The sequence below is a fragment of the Gobio gobio genome, assembly GCF_949357685.1.
Source record: "Gobio gobio genome assembly, chromosome: 5".
In the NCBI taxonomy this organism is placed as follows: domain Eukaryota; kingdom Metazoa; phylum Chordata; class Actinopteri; order Cypriniformes; family Gobionidae; genus Gobio; species Gobio gobio.
The window spans coordinates 22,998,468-23,021,033 of NC_137101.1; the positions used below are offsets into that span (position 1 = coordinate 22,998,468).

The 22,566-nt window shown below is 39.7% G+C and overlaps 1 protein-coding gene across 1 annotated transcript; it reads right to left on the bottom strand.

The window, feature by feature from the left end:
* Positions 1-293: 293 nt before the first annotated feature.
* Positions 294-19,638, bottom strand: golgb1 (golgin B1). Its single transcript, XM_079817744.1, has 20 exons — positions 19,528-19,638; positions 18,343-18,430; positions 16,977-17,147; positions 16,742-16,864; positions 16,361-16,516; positions 14,818-14,937; positions 13,946-14,059; positions 12,193-13,573; positions 11,959-12,041; positions 11,172-11,241; positions 5,735-10,829; positions 5,216-5,639; positions 4,868-5,101; positions 3,929-4,756; positions 3,636-3,820; positions 3,300-3,453; positions 2,926-3,011; positions 2,206-2,277; positions 1,887-1,977; positions 294-1,737 (listed from the first exon to the last, which is right to left on the bottom strand). Exons 2-20 carry the CDS (start codon positions 18,421-18,423, stop codon positions 1,600-1,602), a joined length of 9,606 nt encoding a protein of 3,201 aa, XP_079673870.1. The 5' UTR covers positions 18,424-18,430; positions 19,528-19,638; the 3' UTR covers positions 294-1,599.
* Positions 19,639-22,566: the final 2,928 nt, after the last annotated feature.

Here is a 22,566-nt window from a genome sequence, read left to right on the forward strand (position 1 = left end):
CTCTCTCTCTCTCTCTCACTCTCTCTCTCTCTCTCTCACACACACACACAGACAGAAAGACACAGACACAATCACACACAGACACACTCAGACACACACACTGCACTTCTACAGCATTAATTAATCTTTGTTAAATGTTAATTTCAACATTTATGAAATGCATTATTAAAATCAAAAGTTGTGTGTTAACAAAAGTTAATACACTGTGAACTAACATGAAAAACAATGAACAGGTGGATCTTTAGTTAATACATTAACTAATGTTAACAAATGAAAACTTTTTGTAAAGTGTTACCATAGTATTATATGTTTGTAATGATTCTTTGTTGGAATACTTTATGTTTGGGTCAGATGCGAGCCAACACAAATTGTGCAGGACGAGCGAAGCATTTCGTCACAGTTAAAAGAAATCAAATTGCAATGATTGTGTATTTATTTCGAACAAATACAAGAAAGTGTTCTAAAGATACTCTACAATCTGCTGTACAAGAACAGCACCAGCATGTCATGCAACCACACACTAGATGTGTATGTCTTCCCATAAATAGACTTTATTTCCAAAAAATAGCCCCTACAACAGGGTAGAAGGAGGGAGAGAAAGATCATTTACAGAGATTTTACAGATAAAACACTCACTGGGCTGTGCTTAAAATCTCACAGTAAGAGACAACATTTTAACCATAATCTAATCCAGCTCTATACAGCCCAAACAGATCTGAGTGACCATAGAATATTGAGAATAGGAAGTCCGGCTCTGGCTAAGAAAACTGAAAATAAGCGGGACATGAATGACTTGATAAAGCTGACTTGAACTGAAACAGAATCAAAACATTTCAAGAAATGAATAATAAAACAATACAAGATTAAGGTATTTCATTTATGCCTTTAAGGGTGAATAAAAGCAATAGTAGTCCAGGTGTAAAGACCCTGATGTGTGTGTGTAGTGTAAATAAACAACAACAAAACCAACAAATAAACCGGGAAAAAAACACAGCAATAAAAATGCACAAATATAAAATGACAGTATTGCACTAAACTGGCAAACTAGGATGTTTCTAGTGGACATGTACAGTAACCGTATTAGCTTTGCCATTACATTTGAAGGCATTGACTTTATGCAGAAATAAAGAGATAATTATAGGAAGGTGGAATGTGGTCAAAATAAGTATTTTTATGTCTACCTTTATGCAATTTGGCAGACAATATGAAACCCTGTTTGACAGAAAGAGAGAAAAAAACTCTGACACTATCCCGTCAACTTCATCTGCATTTTCCAAATAATGCATAAACATTCCTTCATTAATGAGGGCATTCTTAAAGGGTAAAACAATGTTCTTGAGGAAGTGCAGGTAGTGCTCTAGTGTTAACCAGTCTAGACAAGCCCCATTAAAACTGGGTGGAAATGATTTTTGTCAGAGCGCTAAACAAAAAAACAAAAAACAGATCAGATGTAACTTTGGTAAATAAGCAAGGAAAAATGTTCACAGACGAATGTAAATGAGTTAGTCCTGTATTAAATAATGTGTCCGTTTGTTGTGTTTTGTATTTGAGAATGAGTATGTAACTGTCTTTCTCTCACTAAAGCGTGATAAGTCTGTCTCACAGAAATCCTCCCATGCATAGCAGCAACAGCACGTGAACAGTCAGCAGGTAGAGTGACACAAGCAGAGGGGTGCGCTGACGAGAGCAGAAGGCGACTCGCAGCATCCGCAGCAGCCCAGGTCCACCACTACGAGTCTGAGATAAAGAAAACATGTATAAAAAATATATCCAATATATAAAGCTTTTGATACATTTCAAATACACACACACACACACAAACACAAACACACAAACATAATTTGTATTCCAAATGATGTGGAAATGCATTGAGGGTTTGCGTTTACCCGTGTAACAGCACCCTCTGGTGGCTCAATAAGTACAGCCGTCTCTGACATCATTGCTTCGGCCGCTGTCTGCCACTCACTCTGTGTATAACTGTCAATGACAAAGAAATTTTTTTAGATTCAGTTGGTTCATATATGTAGGGGCACCAACAATAAAAGTAGTTCAAATAAAAGTAGTTCAGATTAATGTCATAAATATGTCATTACAAGTCTCAAAATAATTTCTGGGAGCATTGTATATGATACATTTCACATCTGCAGAAATAATGCCCAGAGCCAGGAGCAGTGAGTTGATCTTAATCTGAGATTAGGGTCAAACCATTTGAGGCGATCCTGTGCAGCGATGAGCTGTTCCTCTACTCGGAGTCTCTGTTCTGACTCCTCATCCAGCCTGACAGAAACACACACACAGAATTAAAGCCACAGCACTGGTAAGGGGGGAAATAAAAGTAAACACATGGAAAGTCATTGAAAGAGTCACAAGAGAACCATGTAACCTATGATTTATAGTTTAATAGCCTAATCAAGTAGTCTAGAAGTCGTATCTCAGGTAATGTATTGTTGATATTTGGTCACCATCTATTTGAGAGAGCAGTAAAGTGTGGTAAACACAGTACTAGGTAGATAACTAAATTAAATTGTAGTCCGCTGATGATTCGAAATTGCATGACAACAATTAATAATGTAATCCATTACATTACACATTTTAGGTAACATAATTGGACTATTTTTCGATTACTTTTGACCTACTCTAACTCGTTAATATATTCAAAACACTACAAACAATAGCCATTGATTAAAAAAATAAGACTAATAGAAAAAAACAACAAACAGATTTTTAAAAATGTACGAAAAGATATGCTAATATACTACATGTCACATGCTTAATTCCTTTTAAAGACCTTTTATGTTAGCTGTTAGTTGAAGTATTACCTACAACTGCTATCAATGCAGTTTGTGGCACCGGTACTAAAGAGATTGGGAAAATGCAGCTGTAGATCAGTATAATTAATTAGAAGACGAAACTTGGCAGCAGTACCTTCTCTGGAGTTCAATGAACTCAGCTTTATAGCCCTCGTTGTGCTCTAGAGGACCACCAGGTGCAGCGTCTACAGCAAGGCTTCCCTAAAGGACAAAGAAATAAATATTGGATGCCTCACACACTGAAAACAACTGAAGCAGATCAAGGACTTTAAAGACCTATACTTAAATATAAAAGTTGTTCAAAAGTCAAATAAGCTACATTTTGTCCCATCTCATACAAAGCGTATTACAGAACAACAGTACACTGAAATCTAGAACTTATTCATGTTTCTAGCTACAAGAAAAGAAGTAGATGGATTGACTGAAAAAAAATGATTTCTAGGCTGCTTCCAATATCACATTCTTGAAAAAGAGATTATAGCTTTTTACCTGTCTTTGTTTGTGCTCATGCCGTATCTTTGATGCCTGTGCTTCCTCCAGCATGGCAGTAAGCTGGCGAACCTGTTGGTCCCTGTCTGAGAGGGTGGTAAGGGTCTGCTGCTTCAAGAGCTCGGCCTGGCCCTGCCAGTCCGTCATCTCAAGCCTACACATGTAAACAAAAAAGTAAGAAATTGTAAGTTTTTGGAGGGACAGAAATTCTGGTCAAAGTATACAAACATTTAATTTCTTTGAGGCTGTCTGTATAGCCGTTTGCTGTTTTCTGCAAGACCACCAAAACAGCAGAATGGGCAAAAAAAAAATATCGGTTAAACCCATGAATCTTACCTAAGCATTTCCAGTTCTTGCTTATCTCTGTCCATCTGGGCATCTCTATCCCTCATCTCTGCCATGATTTTTTCCTCTCGCTCCGCTGCCTTTCTTCTCTCTTCCTCCAAAGACTGAGTGAGCCTGGATAGTTCACCAGATCCAAGTCGATCCAATTCAGACCGCTGCAGGTGTAGCTGTTCCAACTGAGGAACCACAAGGGATGCCATTAATATGTTGCAAATATTATGTAGGATGCAATATTTTTATGTTTCAGGTTTTATTTTAAATTATCAGTATAACCCATTACATACCATTCTTTCCCTGTCATTTTGCAGTGCTGATAGAGCATTTTTTAGGCTCCACACCTCTCCTTTGGAACCACTTGGGGGAGAAGCAGGGGGAACGGTCCGGTTTATGTCATCTAAACGGAGACGCAGCTCTTTGGCCTCACTGACAGCTTGATCTCTTGCGACCTGCAGAGAGACCATGGCTTGACCAAAAGACTGGTTCTGAGCTCGAATCTGACTAGCTGCTTCCCTCTCCTCCAGAAGCTGTTGCTCCATCACCAACAGGTCTCGTGCCAACTCCGCCACCCTCTCCTCTGCCGTTTCAGCTTCGGTTCGCAGAATTCCGCCTTCCCAGCGCAGCTCCTTCAACTCTTTGCTGTGCACTGCCTTGTTTTCCTTCTCCACTTCCAAGGTCTCCTCCAATGTGGTGATGCGCTTTCTAGCAGCTAGGAGCTGTTCCCTCAGCTTCTCTACCTCGGCCCCGGGTGCATCTTGCCTATCGACACTAACACTTCCTTGGCTGGACTGGATTAAGGTCTCCTGCACCAATGGAGTTGCCTTCGCCTGCACAACACCTTTTTCAAGAGCCTGAATATGGCTCTCAAGATTTTCTTTCTCTCTCTCAAGGGAACTGATGCGCTCTACTTGGGCAGCAAGAATCTGCTTATGCTGGGAGTCCTTCATAGCAAGAACCTGGTTCAGGTCATTTCTGTAACCATGAAGCTGGGCAGCCAGCTTGGCATTCTCAGCATTGAGGTCATCCCGCTGAGACAACAAGGCTCGAAGCTCCTCCTTCAATCCGTTGTTTTCACCTGCAGCCTCCTGGATAAGGCTGTCCTTCTCCATCATTACCTGAGAGAACATGAGATTTTGTCAAGTCCAAATTTTAAAAGATACTCTGAATGAATTATGCACATGCATTTTTTCCCCCAAATCTAATCAAATGATTCAGAGCAGCATTACCTGGAGGTGTCTTTCCTCTAGCTGCTTGTATTGGCTGAGTACTCTGTCTCTGTCATCCTGCAGGGAGCCCATAGCTTTGGTGAAGGACTCCAGTTGCGCTCTGCTCTGGAAGGTATCCTCCACAGATTTACGGAGCCTCTCTTCTAAACCACGCAACTCCTCTCTCCTCTCCTCTAGCTCTTTCTCTGCCATCTCAGCCCTTCCATCTGCATCCTTTCTAGCCTCCTCTACAGCCTGAAAGAAAATAAAGTCTACTGTATTATTAAATAGCATTAAATTACTAATAATGAGATGAATGAATATGCATGGATTTGTTTCAGAAACTATGTTGTTCAGTATATTAAGTACCTGTGTCACAGCTTGCTCCTTCTCACCAAGGAGCTCCATTTCCCTCTTCTCCTTCTCATCCAACGCAGCCTGAAGAGTTTCAGTAAGGTTCTTTGAAGATCCTAGGTCTGTCTCCAGTTGCTCAAGCCTCAAGTATAGTCTCCTTTCCTCTGTCTCCCTTTCCTTGATCACTGCACGTGCCTCATTAGCATCCCCCTGAAGCTTGTCCACTGCTTCTTCTAGGGCTTTGGTGCGGTGCCGTAGACCCTCTGCCTCTGTCTCTAAGGTAGTCAGCTGGGTGCGAGTTTTGGTCAGGTTGGTCTCTACCAGAGTGAGCTTCTGCTGCAGATCCCCTCTTTCTTTCTCAAGAGCTGAAAGGCTTTCATTATGTTTCTTTTCCACCTTAGACAGCTCTAGTTGTAGGTTCTCTTCTGCCTTTTGTATTCTGCAAACATACATTTTATTTATTATTTAAAATTTACTGTAACAGTTAAAGTATAATTACCAGATGAATTGAAACATGCAAAAAACAAAACAAACCCTTCCAATAAACTCTGCAGCTCCTCTTTTTGCGTTGTCTCCCTCTGGAGTTGTTCAGCAAGTTCTTTAGCACGGGTCTCAGCCTCCCGAACATCAGCCTCCTTTTCCTGTAGTTCGCTATGAAAACGATTTTCCCATTGCTTGGCCTCATCCAGCACTCGATCACGATCATCCTGCAGGGACGACATGGAGCGCGAAAAGGCTGCCAACCGAGCCAGCGCTTGATCCAGGCGGGCTTGCATTTCTTGGGCATGCCTGTCTGCGGCCTCAGAAATACTTCTTGCCTCCAGAGTTGCCTCTTCCTCCCTCTCCCGCTCTCTGTAAGATTTTTCTAGTCTTAATTCCACCTGTTTAAGCTCTGCTCCAAGGCGATACCTGACTTCATCCAGGGTACGCTCTGCTTCTAACTTCAACTCGGCCTCTTTTCTTTGTACCATTTGTTCTGCAGTTAGTTTGTCTGCTTGGGCCTGCTTTGCTTCTTCCAGTGCTATGTCCAGCTTCCCTTTACATGTTGAAAGTTCAGATGCAATACTTGTTCTGTCTTGCATTATCTTTGCAATTTCCAAGCGTGCTGCCTCAAGTTCTGCACTCAGTTCATCTCCACCCAACAGCAATGACTTAACTTCTTTACCCAGTTCACTTATTCTTTCCTGGTACTCAATGCAGTCTTTCTGTAGCTGACGGACTTCAAGTTGCTTTTCCCTCAGCAGTTCCTCGAGCTGACGTGTTCTGTTTTGACTACCTTCTTTAAACCTCTGTGCAGATTTTAACTTCTGCTCAAGCTCTCTTTGTTTGCCCGTTTCAGCCTCTGCCTCTGCTCTTTCTCGTTGGGCCTGCCTCATGTCCTCCTCCATCCTGGCTGCCCGGCCCCTCTCACTTGCCACCTCAGCTTCCAGCTCAGCCCTCTCTCTCTCTAGTTTCTCCAATTCCCTCTGCATGTCTGTGAGGCGATCACGACTGTCAGATGCCTCTTGCTGGTAGCCTGCAATGCTGCCATTGAGCTGAGCCAGCTGGTTCATCAACCGCTCCTCTAGGTCATCTCTTTCACCCTCTAGGCTTGAGCGGAGTTCTTGCAGTTGGGTCTCTTTCTTAGAGCTCTCTTCCTTCTGGAGGCCCTCTCTTTCTAAAGTCTCCTGAAGCTGCTGCTTGAGGGAATCCAGCTCTGCATTAAGAACGGTTTCTTGCTTGTTTCTGGATTCCATGTGATCCTCAAGAGCAGCTTCAAGTTCCCTTATCTTACTCTCTGCTGTTTCAAGAGAGGTCTCCAGTTCCTTGAGCCTCTCCTCTGTTTGAGCAGTAATCTTTGCTTGCACTTCTGTGACTTCTTGTTCAAGAGCAGTACTAATGGATTCCACTGGCTTAGTGAGATCAGCCTCTGGGGAAATGCTATCATTCTGGTACTCTTGGACTTCAATTAAATCAGGACTTCTCTGCTGTGTGACGACTTTATCCTCCTTAATAGTCTCCATGGAGCATGTGTCCAGGGTTTCACTGCCCTTTGTGTCAATTTTCTCAGCCAAACGCTGTCTCAATTCCTCAGCTTCATGCTCCAAAGAGTTTTTATCATCCATAGCAATAATATAATTTGTGTTCAAGGTCTCAAACTCTTGTTTGACTCTCTCAAGCTCTTGCTTCAGATCGGTTTCTGTACGTGTACCCAATTTCTTCTCATCCTGCTCCCTAAGCCTTTCATTCTCCTCCTCTAGATCCATAATCTTCTGATGTTTGACCTTGGCAAATTTTCTCATTTTTTCTTTTACAACATCCACCTCCTTCATAGCTTCCTCAGCCAACCTCTCAGCCTCTTGTCTGGCTACCTCATGAGCTCGTGTCTTGGCTGCTAACTCCTGCCTCTCCTGTCGAGCGGCTTCAAGCACTCGTCTCACTCGTTCAGCCTCATCACTCACATTTTCATATGACTTGAGGAGGGATTCATACTCTTCTTTCATGCTTTGCACCTTTTCTTCCAGCTGCCTGTACACTTGTTCAGATTCCTCTTTGGCACTCTCAGCTTGCCGTTTGAATACATCCTTTTCATTCAAAACACCCTCCATAGCAAGTTTGAGGCTCTCACAGGATGCACTCAGACTTTGGTTTTCCAACAAAGTTCGATCCACCTCCTCAATTAATTTCTCCCTCTCTTCTCTTGACTTGTTCAGCTCCACCTCTAATAACTCCAGCTTCTGTTGTAGCTCTAATTTAATTTTCCCAGCAGCAGCCTGTTCCTCTTTTAGCGCCTGTTTCTCTTTGAGTGCCTCCTTGCGTGATACAAGAGCAGCCTGCAGTTTACGTTGAAGCTGTTGGAGTTTGGCAGTATTATCTTTCTCTTCTTCCTCACGTTGTGGCATTTCTGCTTCCAGTTTTTTAACCCTATCTTGCTCAGCTTTAAGCCCTTCTTGTAATGAAGCAATCTGCTGATCTTTCCCCAGTACTGTTTCTTGCATCTTAAGTAGATGAGAACTTTGTTCACTAAGCTGTTGGCTTAAATCAACAATATCATCATTCTTGTCTTTAAGAAATTGTTTAAATTCTTCCACTTCTGACTGAAGTGCTTTGATTGGGGACTCAGCATCTGAGATGCTTCTTTTAGCTGCTTCCCAAGCCTCATCGACCTCCACTTTCAACTTCTCTGCATGTGCTTCGGCTCTCTGACATTTCTCCCTAAGAGCCTCTATTTCCTCAGTAAGAGCATCAATCTGCCTCTCCTTTTCTCTCAAGGCTTCAAGTTCTAGGGTAAGCTCTTTGAATTTGCTATCTGTGAGTGATTGAGAGGATTGGCTCTCTTGTAGACAAACCTCTAATTCCGCACGAGCAGTCTGCTCAACTCTTAATTCCTCCTGGAGAGCATTTATAATGTCCTCATGATCTTTTATCATGGGCTGCTGAGATTGCTCACCAGGTTTGTTATGTTGTTGTGTATCAGTCTCAGCTGAAGCAAAATCCACCCAGTCCTCCTGAACCCAATCGTTGGTCTCTGGTTTCTCTAGATTCTTTGTTGTAGACCCAACATCACCCTCCACATTCACACACACTACTTTATCTGCATGATTATTTGATTCTAGCAGACCCTCTAGCTCCATAACACGATTCAGCAACCCAGTTTTCTCCCCCTCTTCAGTTTGGAGGCGTTCAAGAAGTTCACTGTACTCTTCCTTCTGCTGTTTCATCTGCTCAAGATGATGTCGATCTTTCTCTTGAGCTTTCACAACAGTGTCCTCATGAGCATCAGTAGCTTCCTGAAGCTTTTTATGCAATGTTTCAATGTCAGATTCCATGGACGCTATCTGCGAAAGAAGCCTATTTTTTTCGTCAAGTGCCTGTGATATTTGTTGCTCATTCATTTGTACATACTGCTTTGTCAAATGTTGTATTTCAGCATGCGATTCAGTCAATGCTTGATCTTGTTCATGGATTTTCTGTTCCAGGCTTGTTAATGTCTCATCTTTCAAATTTAAGACATCTCTAGTCTCTTGCAACAAAGCATCAAGTCTCTGTATTTCTAGCTCTTTTTCCTTAATTTCATTTTTAAACTGAAGAGTTATTCCCTCATTATCATCTCTTTCCTTTTCTTCCCTGCACTCAGCATCCTTCTCAAAGTCTGCAACTTTTTTTATCAATTCTTTCCGCTGTATCAGAGCTGCCTGCAGCTTTCTCTTGACATGTTCTCCATCTTTCTTCATGGCAGCCATTTGAGTAACCAAGTCCTCTTTCTCCTTTCGTAAGGCAACAAGCTCCTCACTTTCTGCTGTTTTACCCTCTAGGACCTTCTGCTGGCCATCCCTGACACTCTCAAGTTCATAAATTTGCTCTTTTAGCTTTTTGATTTCACTAGATATTACAAACTTTTCCTCTTCAGCCTGGAGTAGTTTTGCAGTTATGCTATCATTGATTTCCATCATCTCCTGGTCTTTCTGTGAAAGACAATTTTGAAGGTCTTCCAGCTCAGCATTCCTTTCAATTAGAGCAGCTTTTGCCATGTCAGCTTCCTGAGAGACCTGCATTATCCTGCCCTCCATATTCAAGAGCTTCTGTTCCAGTTCGGAGAAAGCAAGCTCTCTGTCCTCCAGTTGAGCAGCCAGCATTCTAGCTTGACCTTCTTGTTCAACAAGTTTTTGTTGGGCTTCATCAAAGCCTGCCTGTAAAACTTGTAGCTTTTCATCTTTAGAGCAAATGTCATCTTTCAAGTTCTCAAACTGCTTAGCAACATTTTGCCCATCTAATTTTTCTTGCTCAATCGATGCCTTAGCTTCGATCAGCTCTTTCTCGTAGAAGTTTGCCCTGGACTCAGCCTCATTTTTGGAAACTGTGAGTGACTTCAATGATTCCTCCAGCTGGAAGACTTTCTCCTGTGATTGTAAGGCTGAGTCTTTAAACTGCTGAAGCTCTCCCAGAAGTTCACTATATTTTTTCTGAATCTCTTCAGCTAAGACCTGTGCAAAAGCCTGACCAGTGCTTAAATCTGTATTTAGCAGACTTCCCTCCTGTTGGCTAAGCCGTACCTGTACAGTTTCATGGATAACTAAAGATGGTGAGTCAATATCAACTATGCAGCTAGTTGATGCAACCTGATCTTCACAGCTCTCTTCCCAAGATTGCGTGGATAAGCGTAGTGTGGAAAAGTCCTGAACTTGGGGTAGCCACTCTTGAGTCCCATCTTGGTTGACTGCTTCTAGAAGAGTCCAGCTACTATGAGCCACCTCTGAATCACTGCTTGTCACCATCTCATCCGAGGAAGTACCCTTTGATTCTCCAGGAGAATCAGGGTGAGGTGCTATAAGCTCAGGGCTACTCTCATTGCCAGCAGAGACAGACAGAACAGAGGTGTCTACTGCCACAAGTGTTGTCTCTTCCTCTTGTGAGCCTTCAAGAACCTCAGATAGAGCTGTACAGTTGTCGTGCAACTCAGCAATGTCTCCTCTGCTTACACTGTCTGCACTTTCCTCCTCTGTGATATTCAGAGTTTGGCCTGTGGTGAGTGACATTTTTTCTCTGAGAGCAAAAAGTTCTCTTTCTCTGTCTGCAAGTTGCTGCTCCAGAAACAGTATCTGATCGGCCTGTAATTTTTTTTCAGAACTACCTCCATCTTCACTGTTATCTGAAACAGAAATCATGAGACAATCAAGTGAAAATCATCAAATAACTTAGGCATGCACAATAAACAAACAAAATGTATCATGTTTAAAATGCATATAATTTCTAGTATAAATGTGTAACTTCCTGTTTATGTTTTGTGTTTTGAATGAGGAAACCTGTTTTTCTGGTTGTCCTAACTAATTGCTAAACATGACAAACACTACAGTCATTTTATCATTTAGAAACCAAAAGGTTCTCTACTAGAGAGCAAGACAATTAAGGAAGAAAATGGGATTGCTGTCACTAAATGAAGCACTACAGTTCAAAGTACATTCAGCTATCCAAGGGCAAATATTAAACTTACCCTGGTGTGTCCTGTCCAAATCCTTCACAGACAGTTCAGTCACATGACCACCTAATGACTCACCAGTAACCTAGGAAAGACAAGCCCTTGTTACAACAAATGGCTTGCTCATACTAATGCATGCTTATTGAGAGTGCACTGGACTGCTGAATTCCCACAGTAACTGCAGTTATTTAAATACCATAACGGACCATACCTTTATTAATACCTCATAACTATGCCCTTTATGTGGGGCCAGAAATAGGAATAGATGATGAAAGTCGGGAGGATTATTATGATATCTCTGGCCTGATAATCTGTGAGACAAACCGTCTAGGCATTAATGTCACCTTGTGTCTGTTGTGCCAGACACAGATTGTGCTATATAGCTACACCCAAATGAGTTTGCTACAGCAGACACAGTGCCCTAGACAAGTGCATCTTATTCTGTGGGAATCTCCATTGCATTAATAACTTTTCATGCTTGTTGTTAGGTCCAAATTGTAAGTCTGATCACTATCAAAAGTAATAGAGCAACAATAGCACAACTGTACAACAATAAGTATGATTTGAAGTATCATTTATGTCCATAGCATAAATAATGCTTGACAGATTTAATACCAAGAACCCCAATCACTTATTTGAACACTCAAGTATGAAAGTAAGTATCACACTTAAGTACTAAAAGTAATAGTGAAGCTTGCCTTAATGCTTACTAATAACTGCATTCAAAACAATCAAAAGAGCAACTGCTCTGAAAAACGGAAAAAAAGGTTTAATGCACTACTTATTTTTGTAATCCACCTACCTGAACAGTCAGAAGTTGTTGCTCCAGTTCCTGTATCCTAGCAACTGCGTCCTCCCCTTCAGCTGTGCTTTTATCAAGTTGACCTAGAGCATCAGGTGCATTAAGACATCATTACTTTTTGATCACAGTACAAACAAAAGTACCGTATATTGTTTTGGTTGATAAAATGTTTCCAAGGACAGTTTACTCATACCACAAAAGCTGCTTTGAACTTTGTTCTCCGGGGTTGTTTACCTTGCAGAGATTGTAGAGTGAGTGTGATCTGAGACATGCGTGCTTGACTCTCCTGCTGTTCATCGGTAATGTTGCTCAGCCGTGCTTCTAGAACAGGTAACACCTCCAAGAACTGTGCAGGGTCAGTAGGAATGGATATTTCCACCTCTGCCTCCCCAGTAGTTGTCAAATATTGAATTCCTCTCCAAAGTTTCTCCAGTGCATCCTTGGTTTGAAGTCCTGCTTTGTGCTCCTCTTTACTGGCGTCCAGTGTCTCTCTCAATGACTCAAGCTCATTTTGCATCTGTGCAAAGTGACCCCTTTCACTCTTAGATTCTTCTTCCCTTGCTCTTTCTACTTCTTCAAGCTTCTCCTGAAGATGATGAAGCTCTTCCATGCGACTTGCAACCTCCCCCTCTAGCTTCTTAGTCATTTCGTCTTTCTGTTTCTCTGTGACTTCCAGACAAGCTTGCAAGTTGGCCAGCTCGGTCTCAAAGCTTGATTGTCTCTCTTGCAATGTCTCCAGTCTTTCTCTCTCTTCAGCTGAAAGTTTTTCCCTCAGTTCATCCAACTCTGTTGTCTTTTTCAGTAAATCAGCATTGAGAGCAATAATGGTCTGCTCTTTTTCACTTTCTGTTGTTTCTAATCTGGCATGTAGAGATACTTTCATGTTGGCCAGCTCTGCCTCAAAGCTAGTCTCTCTCTCTTTAAATTTCTCGTGCATTTGGTCGTTCTCTCTTTCTGTGGATTCAAGCTTTGCTCTCATTTCATCTACCTCCGCTGACTTTTTCAGTAACTCAGTGTTGAGAGCACTAATGGTTTGGTCTCTTTCACTTTCTTGTGTTTGTAATCTGGCTTCTAGAGATACTTTCATGTTGGCCATCTCTGCCTCAAAGCTAGTCGCTCTCTCGTTCAGTTTCTCAAGCATTTCTTCCTTTTCTCTTTGCTCAGATTCAAGTTTTGCTCTCATTTCCTCCAACTCTGTGTTCCTTTTCAGTAATTCAGCGTTGAGATGGGTAACGTCGACGTTGAGTGCACTGATGGTGTGCTCTCTCTCACTCTCTGATGTCTCCAGTCTAGCTTCTAGACATACTTTCATCTTGGCCAGTTCTGCCTCAAAGTCATTTTCTCGTTCTTTCAATTTATCCAGCGTTTCTTCCTTCTCTCTTTCTTCAGATTCAAGTTTTGCTTGCATTTCATCCATCTCTGTTATCTTTTTCTTTAATTCAGCGTTGAAAGAATTGATGGTCTGGTCTCTCTCATTCTCTGAAGCCTCTAGTCTGGCTCTAAGAGCCTGTAGTTCTTCCTCAGCTCGCATGGTCCACTGATTCTTCTCCTCTTCTCTCAGTCTCTGGGCTTCTGCCAACTCCAGCTCCATCTGCCTGAACTGAGCAGTCAGAATCTGCACAAATGAAACATTCATCAAGTTTATAGTCTTGCTTAAGGGTCAACACATAACTGGGCTTTCTATACAAACTGTGAAAGGAAACACTCCTATAATAGTTTTTAATTAACTTCTACTTTAATCTGAAAATGTTAACCTTACCCAGCTGTGACCACAACATGCAACAAGAAGTTCAGTTGGTTACTTGGATTCTATTTTTAAATCACACTGCTGGTTATCCCCACCCCGCAGTGAAATCAAACTGGTTCAAAATCACCACATAGCATTGTTATGGGCAAATATCTCTTGATTGACTTTGTAACATATTTCGCTTTCAGTAACGGCAGTAACTTTCCAGGACACAATGTAAACTATATGTGTTATCCTGACCTGTTTCTGCTGGTCTGCACTGTTGAGTTCCTGCTGCAACATTTCTAGGACTTCTGAACGAGAACGCAAGGACTCCTCCAACTCCTCTATGCGCTGCTGGGATGCACGAAGAGCCTGCAAAACAATAAACAGGATTAAAGCAACAAATAATGAGACGTATAGATACATGCTGCAGGGTTTGATTTATCAGAAGTGAACAAAAATGTAAAAGATCTTAATTCAAGATTTCCTTCTTCATTCCTTTCCAACAACATGAACAAAACATAACATGCCAAGAGTTGGATGCTGCTCATAGAATGTGGAAATGAATGCACCCTGAAACTAGACAGCTTAGATCAAAATTGCCATGGTAACATGATGAGCTATGATTTCATGCTTCATAATAACACAAATATGGTTACAATACCTCAAGCTATCTCAAAACAAAAAGCTAACAAATATGAAAACAGCAATGTTGTCCTTTCTTTTTACCATCATGAATCTTTGTTTACTGATGAATAATTTATATATATATGTGTGTGTGTGTTTTTTAATATTTAGACCACTTCTATATTATTGATTATGATCTATTACTATTGATGATTTTGGGAAGTGAGTTTCAACCAATATAACGAAAAGTGTTTTTTTTATATTGCCCTACCTTTAAGCTAAACCTAAGTAGAAGTACAAGCTAGTTTAGGACCTAATGTTTGTTTGTAGTTAATGATAAACTTTTATTTCCTACTATCAACCCATCACAATAACTTTGGTTTGGTTGAGCTTGTCAAATGCAGTCAATGCTATACTCTGTGTAAAGACTGAGAAAATGAAATATCAAAGAAAATGCTGAAAGGGGACTTCATTTATGGAAAGTGCCAAAACATGAGAAATACCTGCTGTAAGTCAGGGTCATTTGAAGTCTGCGTGAGACTGAGGAGTTCTTGCTCATGTTTAAGGATTTGATCTTGAAACCGCACATCTTTTTCTTTCACCACAGCCTGCAGGATTCGCACCTGGACAACATTTTAAAAAGATAAAACACTAGGCATAGTATTTAAGAGTGAAAGACTGAGATCAGACTACAGAGACAGAGCGACACGTGTCATAATCTGAAAACAACGCCCACCGGGGTGGAAAACAATCCAACCGTCTCCATTGATTTTGTATTGCGTGAAGCGGCCTCATTGTCATTTATGACTTATAACAAAAAACAGAACAATGTCTAAAAGCTGATATGTGACAGTGTACAGCAAACAAGCTAAACAAACAAAAGACAAACGCTCGTTTTTTGGGGTAGACAACTTATAAAAATGTATGTATGTGTTTTTTAGCTTGTTTGCTGTACACCCTGTCACATATCAGCTTTTAGAAATTGTTCTGTTTTTGTTATAAGTCAGAGATGACAAGGAGGCAGCAATACAAAGTCAATGGAGAGCGTTGGATTGTTTCCCCCCTGGTGTGGGCGTGGCCTAAATACGCTCTGTCTCTATTACAGAAATAGAAACAGTACCTTCAAAAACCTTGACCATCATATGACTCAAGATTTTAAAAAAATAAGCACCTCAGCTTAAAGGATTAGTTCACTTTAAAAAGAAAATTTCCTGATAATTTATTCACCCCATCTCATCCAAGATGTTTGTGTCTTCAATTGCAACCAATGGGTTGAAGGTCCAAATTAATTCAGTTTCAAAGGGCTTCGAAGAGCTTCAGAGGCTCTGCATGATCCTAGAAGAGGAATAGGGTCTTATCTAGCGAAACCATCGGTCATTTTCAAGAAAAAAATAAACATTTATATACTTTTTAACCTAAATTGCTCATCTTGCGCTGCTCTGCGACATGCCATGGATTGCGCAATCACCTCGGAAAGGTCACGCTAGACGTACGCAGAACCCCCAAGCGAACATGCAAAGACTAATACAAATGCCCTTTACAAAAAAAACCTGCGTCTCCCAACTTCAAAATCGTCCGACATCGTTGTTTAACCTTTTTTTTTCTAAAGGATGTTTGTATTAGTCTTCGCACGAGCGCTTTGTAAACACGGGGCCGGTACTTCTGCCTACGTCAAGCGTGACCTTTCCGACGTGATTGCGCAATCCGCGGTGCAAGATGAGCGGTTTAGGTTAAAAAGTATGCACTTTTTTTCTTTAGAAAATGACCAATGGTTTTGCTAGATAAGACCCTATTCCTCGTCTGGGATCATGCAGAGCCCTTTGAAGCCCTTTGAAACTGCATTGATTTGGACCTTCAACATTTTGGTTGCCATTGAAGTCCATTATATGGAGAGAAATCCTGAAATGTTTTCCTCAAAAAAACTTGAAGAAAGAAATACATGAACATCTTGGATGAGATGTGACTGAGTAATTTATCAGGACATTTTCATGTAAGTGAACTAATCCTTTAAAAGACATATGGTGAATAGTTTTGGGAGAAACACACCTGCTCTGCATGACCCTCCTCTCTCACACGCTGTTCAGCCTCCCAGAGCTGCTGTTGGAGGATTTTGTTGGACGACTCCGCCTGGCTGAGCTTTTCTTTCAGCTGCTGGAGTTCCTCCTCCACTCCTGGGGCCATTTGGAAGGAGCTCTCTGAATTCTGAAAAAAAAAAAATTAATATATATACACATATCATAATGCTGCAGGAAAAAATAATGAATTTGGCAAACACCGACTGTATTAAGATGAACAATAGAAAGCACCACAAATCAATCATATTGGAATATATCGTCACATTAAATAATATAAGTACATTAGGCACACTACAAAAACGTTATCCAAGACCACTTCATGCTTAAAATAACACGAATGTGTCAACTTTACCTGACTGCTGTTCAATGCTTCTTGTCCTTTCAGCTCAGAGATCTGTTTGTTTAGGGAGGCCATCTTGGCTTTGGCTTGCAGTTTAAGCTTTGTAAACTTGACTTCTGCCTGTTCTTTCTCCTCCTGTATGAGGACAAAAACAGTTGCAAATGCAAAACCAAGCTTTAGACCTGTTAATATTCACGGTCTAGTTAGTGCCACTTGTTTGTTCCGTTCTCATTATGCAAGCCCACACCTTGAAATGTTTTTCAGTGCTGGCGAGCTGACTGTCCTTCTCTCGAATCAGCTCCTTCAGCTGAACCACCAGCTGCTCGGTCTGGGCCAGCCTCTCCAAGACCTCTTCTGGGGGTCCCGGGCCCTCCAGGGATGCTTCAGAATCAGGCTGCGGCTGCGGCACCAACCCATCCTGCTCCAAAGAAAACATTCAAAATCAAGAGAGGGCTCTCTAGATGTTTAAAAACTCCCTTCTAACCAGATGTTAGTATAACAGTCAGGATGAAATTGACCTATTATAAGATTTTCTAAATGCATGTTATACATATTAGTGTGAACAGTTCATCCCAGTGTGCGTCTCATTTTTTCATTTTAATCTTGCAAAGTTTTATCCATCCCTTCCCTTGCTATTTGTTAAGCGTCCTTGGGTCTTGTGAAAGGCGCTATATAAATTAAAGTTATTATTATTATTATTATTATTATTATTATTATTATCAAAATGTCATAACTTGATCTTCTGGTGAAACAACAGATTTCAATCTGGTGATGTATGCCGGAATTCTCCAATCATTTAGTCCGCTTAAACCCCGCCCCCAATTATCTGCAAGCACGTATTCCTTTTTGAGCGCATAGCCCTCATCTCAACATTTAATCAACAAACAAGAACCATGACAGAACCAAGATAGAACCAAAAAATCCAAAAATCTGTTACACTTAAAAGCTACTTCCGTTTCATCACGACTTTAATAACAACTTGTGTTAAAGTCTTAATGAAATCAAAGTTGACCATTCTTGGGGTTTTTTTATGGAATATTGCAGTATTTATTTAAAATGATTTATCCGTTCACATCATTATTATTATTTTTGAATTCATGGCCTCATAATCTTTAATCAAAATAACTTCCCCCTCCCCCTCGCAACGAAGTCTCTTCTCTTCTCTGATGATGTGCTTACTTGTGCGAGGGCGGGACAAGCTGTCAATCACATGACATCACAGCAAACTACAACCATCCAATCATTTCCCAATGGACAAAATCAAGTCCTGTCCAACATTTTTCCTGTTCAAGAAGCCGTATTCATCACAATTGGAAAGAAAAGACTACCGCAACTTCCATTCCATGGCGACTTTAAATTAGCATGGCTCTTTTTCGTCCTCTTTTGCTTGACTTATCTTTAGTGGTGCATGCCTGTCATTTTAAGATGGTAAAAGGCTAGTAAACACATTCATAAATGTGAAAATAAGGGCCTTTGGCTGATTTTTCAGCTCTTGGAAATAGTTATAATGTAAAATGATTTGAGTAATTGCAGAGTCATTTTGTATTTCATAAAGTTTCTTGGTATTTCCCAAACACATCCCTCCGAGGTTTGAGTGGATTTTGGCTACTCACCTGTAAGTCTCCATCGGAGCGTTCCTCACCTGAGAGCTCCTGAAGGACCGAGGACACACCTTGGGACAGCCGACTTAACATGGCTGACCTGCATGTAAAGATATGCAATGAAATGTTAGTTCACAGCTTGAGTATTTTGTATCAATCTCTTTACTGAGTGAATTATTGAAAGGGCACGTTTAGACATAAGTAAAGATTAAGCCAGAATCAGATAACGACAGATTGACTTTCAATCAAATGCTTAGTCACAACAATGTCATCATAGATTTATTTTAAAATAATAGATTTATTTAAAGGCTCTCTAGATACCATATCAGGTAACACCTAGTAATGACATTGGATCATATAATTTTTATTTATTTAAATTAAACCATGTCAAAGCACCTTTGAAATACCATCTGGTCCTTGTAAATTAAATGGCGCTCTACTATTAATGACAGTTTGGCATTAAATATTAATTTTATATACATAAAATGCTTTTGTTCTGCATCACGCCTCCCTGTTGCATTACATCACATTAATAAATCAAATTCATAAAGTGAACAAAGCAAAATATCTTAAGAGTTTGGTTAGTCTATATATTTAGTTAATATAGTTGTACATCTCACGGACACTGACTGTGCATAATCAAATGCATAACTCAAAATACATAATGAATAACTAGACCACTTTGATGAGCTCAAATCGGGATCCTTTAATGGTTACGTAATGTGTGTCCAGTAACTGACAGTAACCAAAGGAGGCGTGAACGCACTAACACCATTGTGTATATCTCTTCCTTGATAATAAATAACCACCTTTGGCAGAGGCATAAAGCGGAGAAAAACGAAGTGAACCGAACAACGCCGAATGAAATATATCTGACTGCGGCTGCGTCGCTTTCATTTTGTCTACACAACAGCAAAGATTATTGAGCGACTCTTCTTCCTTGTGTTTTAAAATCGATTGATATCAGCACAAATGATCGAGACACATAAAGGTACGACTTTTATGCTTCATAATGGTTATAAAACGGTATTGTTAAAGCCCAATGAGCGGCAGTAATGAGCGCAAGCTTTAAGTGAGCTCGTGCTGATGAGTCGTAAACAACTGTAAGGATATTTATAAATGTTACTTGTATTTGTGCATGTCAGCGGCTGAATATATTAGATGCAGCTTGTTAATGTTATTAAGCATGAAACTGACCTGTGTACTCGGCGCAGGGAAGAGCTGCGTGGTTTATTTGATCAATTTCGTCTCCAGGATTTCAGAGCCACATCACCAAACATCCCGGAAACAGAAACTCGGCGCTGTGATAGGACCACGCATGGGAGTGTGTGAAAACGACAAGTGACTCTGTGAGCCGCATAACTGTACACCAAGGGACCGTCAACAAATATAAATCAGAATCAAAATCTCAGTAGGCATGGCTTACAAGAGATAATAGCAACCAATAACAAACATTATTTTAGGTTTGGAGTTACAAAATGGTTCAAAACAGAATGGATTTAAAGCTTAACATGATTATTAATTATGGAAAACAGTTAGGACGCAGTCTCCTTCTGATGGCACACTACGCCACAGTGTTTGTAAGCTTTGTATCTCGCTCTGTGAATTGTTTTGTGGAAGTGATCAAGTGGACGTCAATGTTTGCCAGATACACAGTAGCGGTATTTGAATCCATTCATAGGAGCCTACTTTGGTGGACCAGAAGATACAGTAGGACGACCATAGAAATGCTCTCCAGCAGCGACACGGATTCGGACTGATGAAGGGCATTGTTATGAACTCAAAGGAAATGTTTCTGGCAACAGAAAAAAAATACTTCGGGAAGAAACAGATTTTCCATGGATCTTATATGGAGTTATAGACTTCAAGGAGAACAATAGCATTGCATCAGTACAGGCAGAAGTTTGTAGTGTTTCTGTACTCGTCTCGACTTGAACGTCTCTTGTACTCCTCTCTCTGTACGTTGAGCCTCAATTTTTGTTCATTTCAAAAAGCAATGAGGTTTATAGGAGAGTCCACCACTGTGTTATAACCACACCTGATAGACTGAAGTCAACACCTGTTTTTCAAGTCCTAAACCAGTATTTTACTGGAAGGATAAACAATGCAAAAATGTAGATAAGTACCTAACTCGTTTTTCCTCACGGTTAATCCTGAACAGTGTTGTTTTTGCCCCAACAAGATCTTTTAAAAAAAAAAAAAAAACCATTCTATATCCACTGAATGCAGTTTAGCAGCAAAGGAGACAAATCATTACTATTAGCACATATGTGTCCGATTGGACATTATATGGTTTGAGCAAGTGTATGTTACGTAAAAAAAAAAAAGAATAATCTTAAATATTCATAGTAAATCCTGAAACAAGTGGGATTTGTATCATCGGTAGCAAAGACAACTCAGATACTCTAGCAGGTTCATCATTTTTGTAGGTTATTCAGCTCCAAAATATGATGTTTTATGGGTTACTTTCACATTTCAGGGGTTCTCAGAAGTGAGCAGTGCTATTTTTGTTAATATTTTTAATAAGATTTGATTTTTTACATGGTTCCGTTTTCATTTCAACTTTAAAGTTTTAGTAATTTTGTTGTGTATGTTTTGTCATGTTTATTAGTTGTTTTTTAAAGTATGTCTATATAGTTATTTACATTTAGTTTTAGTTGACTAAACAATTGAATCTAAATGAGAAAGATTATAAATATAAAATAATTTTAAGTCTATATCTATATAATTGAGAAATCAATGTTAAGTGGTCTCTCAAATTTTTAAGTTTTTTTTATATATATATATATATATATATATATATATATATATATATATATATATATATATATATATATATATATATATATATATATATATATATATATATATATATATATATATATATATATATAAAAATTTGGTTTAAGTTGGCACTTCTGGAGAATGGAAGACTACAAAATACTACTACTAATAAATACTACTAAATACTACAGTATAATATTGACTGTTAAAGATTAAACTGGGGTCCGTTCTTCGTACCTTGCTTAATACATCTGAGATGACAGATCCCAGATCTTTTAATCGTGATAACTGATCTCTGGCTAAATTGGTTCTTTAAACGAATTTGCGGATTGGATTAAAATATCTGGATTAAGTTATCTAAGATTACTGCGCGTTCTTGTGTTTCCTCAAGAGGGCAGATGCATCGATACTCAAAACCATGATCAGTAAAGCAGCGATTGGCTGGCGTCAAGACAGCAACGTAACGACATCATGTCTAATTAAAAAAAGCCACCTGGCAAAAAACTTGACAAATTACACACAAAAAAAACCTACGAATTTCTGGACCTTTATTAGGAAACAGCCAAACCAACATAAAAGTTATAATAGATAAATTATACTTTTTTTTTTTTTTTTTAAACATGATTCCCAATTATTTACATTCACGATTTTATAGTATTTGTACACCCTTTACATTTTTAGTTCAATGTTGTAATTAGCAATTTAAGGTAATTTGAAGCAGATTTATGTGAAAGCATTAATTATGGTGTCAAGATCAAATGATCTGCATCTCTTGCACTGCATCAAGCCATCCCATAATATCTGTCACCCCTCAAATTAATGCGGCTCAGGGTAACTGTACAACAAGTGTGTAAGACTCCAATAAAATTATAAAGTAATTATTCCATCACAAATAAATCGCTCAATCAAGTGGCATTGTCTATAGTATTATACCCATTTTACACAACATTATAATATTATTTTCATATTTTCGTTTTTATATTATTATTTAAAATTAGTATTGCCCCTGGTTCAGTAATGAACTCTTGTAATAAAGTAGCGGTGGCTGGAACACATTTTAAGTATCACCTCAAGATGCAATCTAATCCTGTTTACATGAAAAGCTCACAGACCTGTTACTATGACAGCAAGTCCAGGATGAGCGTCGAAGAACCAAACGATCCAAGATCATGCCAAATCGTCAACAACCAAATCCGGCTAACTGAGTTAGCGACGTACGAAGAACGGGCCCCAGGTCTAGCAAGTTCACTTAATTTGAGCTTGAGAAGAGAGAACATTTTGGATCTCTAAATGTATTCATAGGCTTAATATCTTGAGATCTCATTACTGTTATGGACTATATGAATTTTTAAGTGGCATCAACTATTAATATCATTGTTGAAGTATATATACTGACCAATGTAATATGGATATGGTGTGGCTAATTTGTAATTTCACAATCAAATGCTAACA

Bases quoted from the DNA above. Each gene is read 5' to 3' on its own strand.
- golgb1 (XM_079817744.1), bottom strand. From the start codon at position 18,423: ATGTTAAGTCGGCTGTCCCAAGGTGTGTCCTCGGTCCTTCAGGAGCTC. The intron at 14,938-16,360 runs GTGTGTTTCTCC...AATGTTGTCCAG, and splicing joins AGGAGGGTCATGCAGAGCAG to GTGCGAATCCTGCAGGCTGT. The intron at 14,060-14,817 runs GTATTTCTCATG...ATTGTTTTGCAG, and splicing joins ATGACCCTGACTTACAGCAG to GCTCTTCGTGCATCCCAGCA.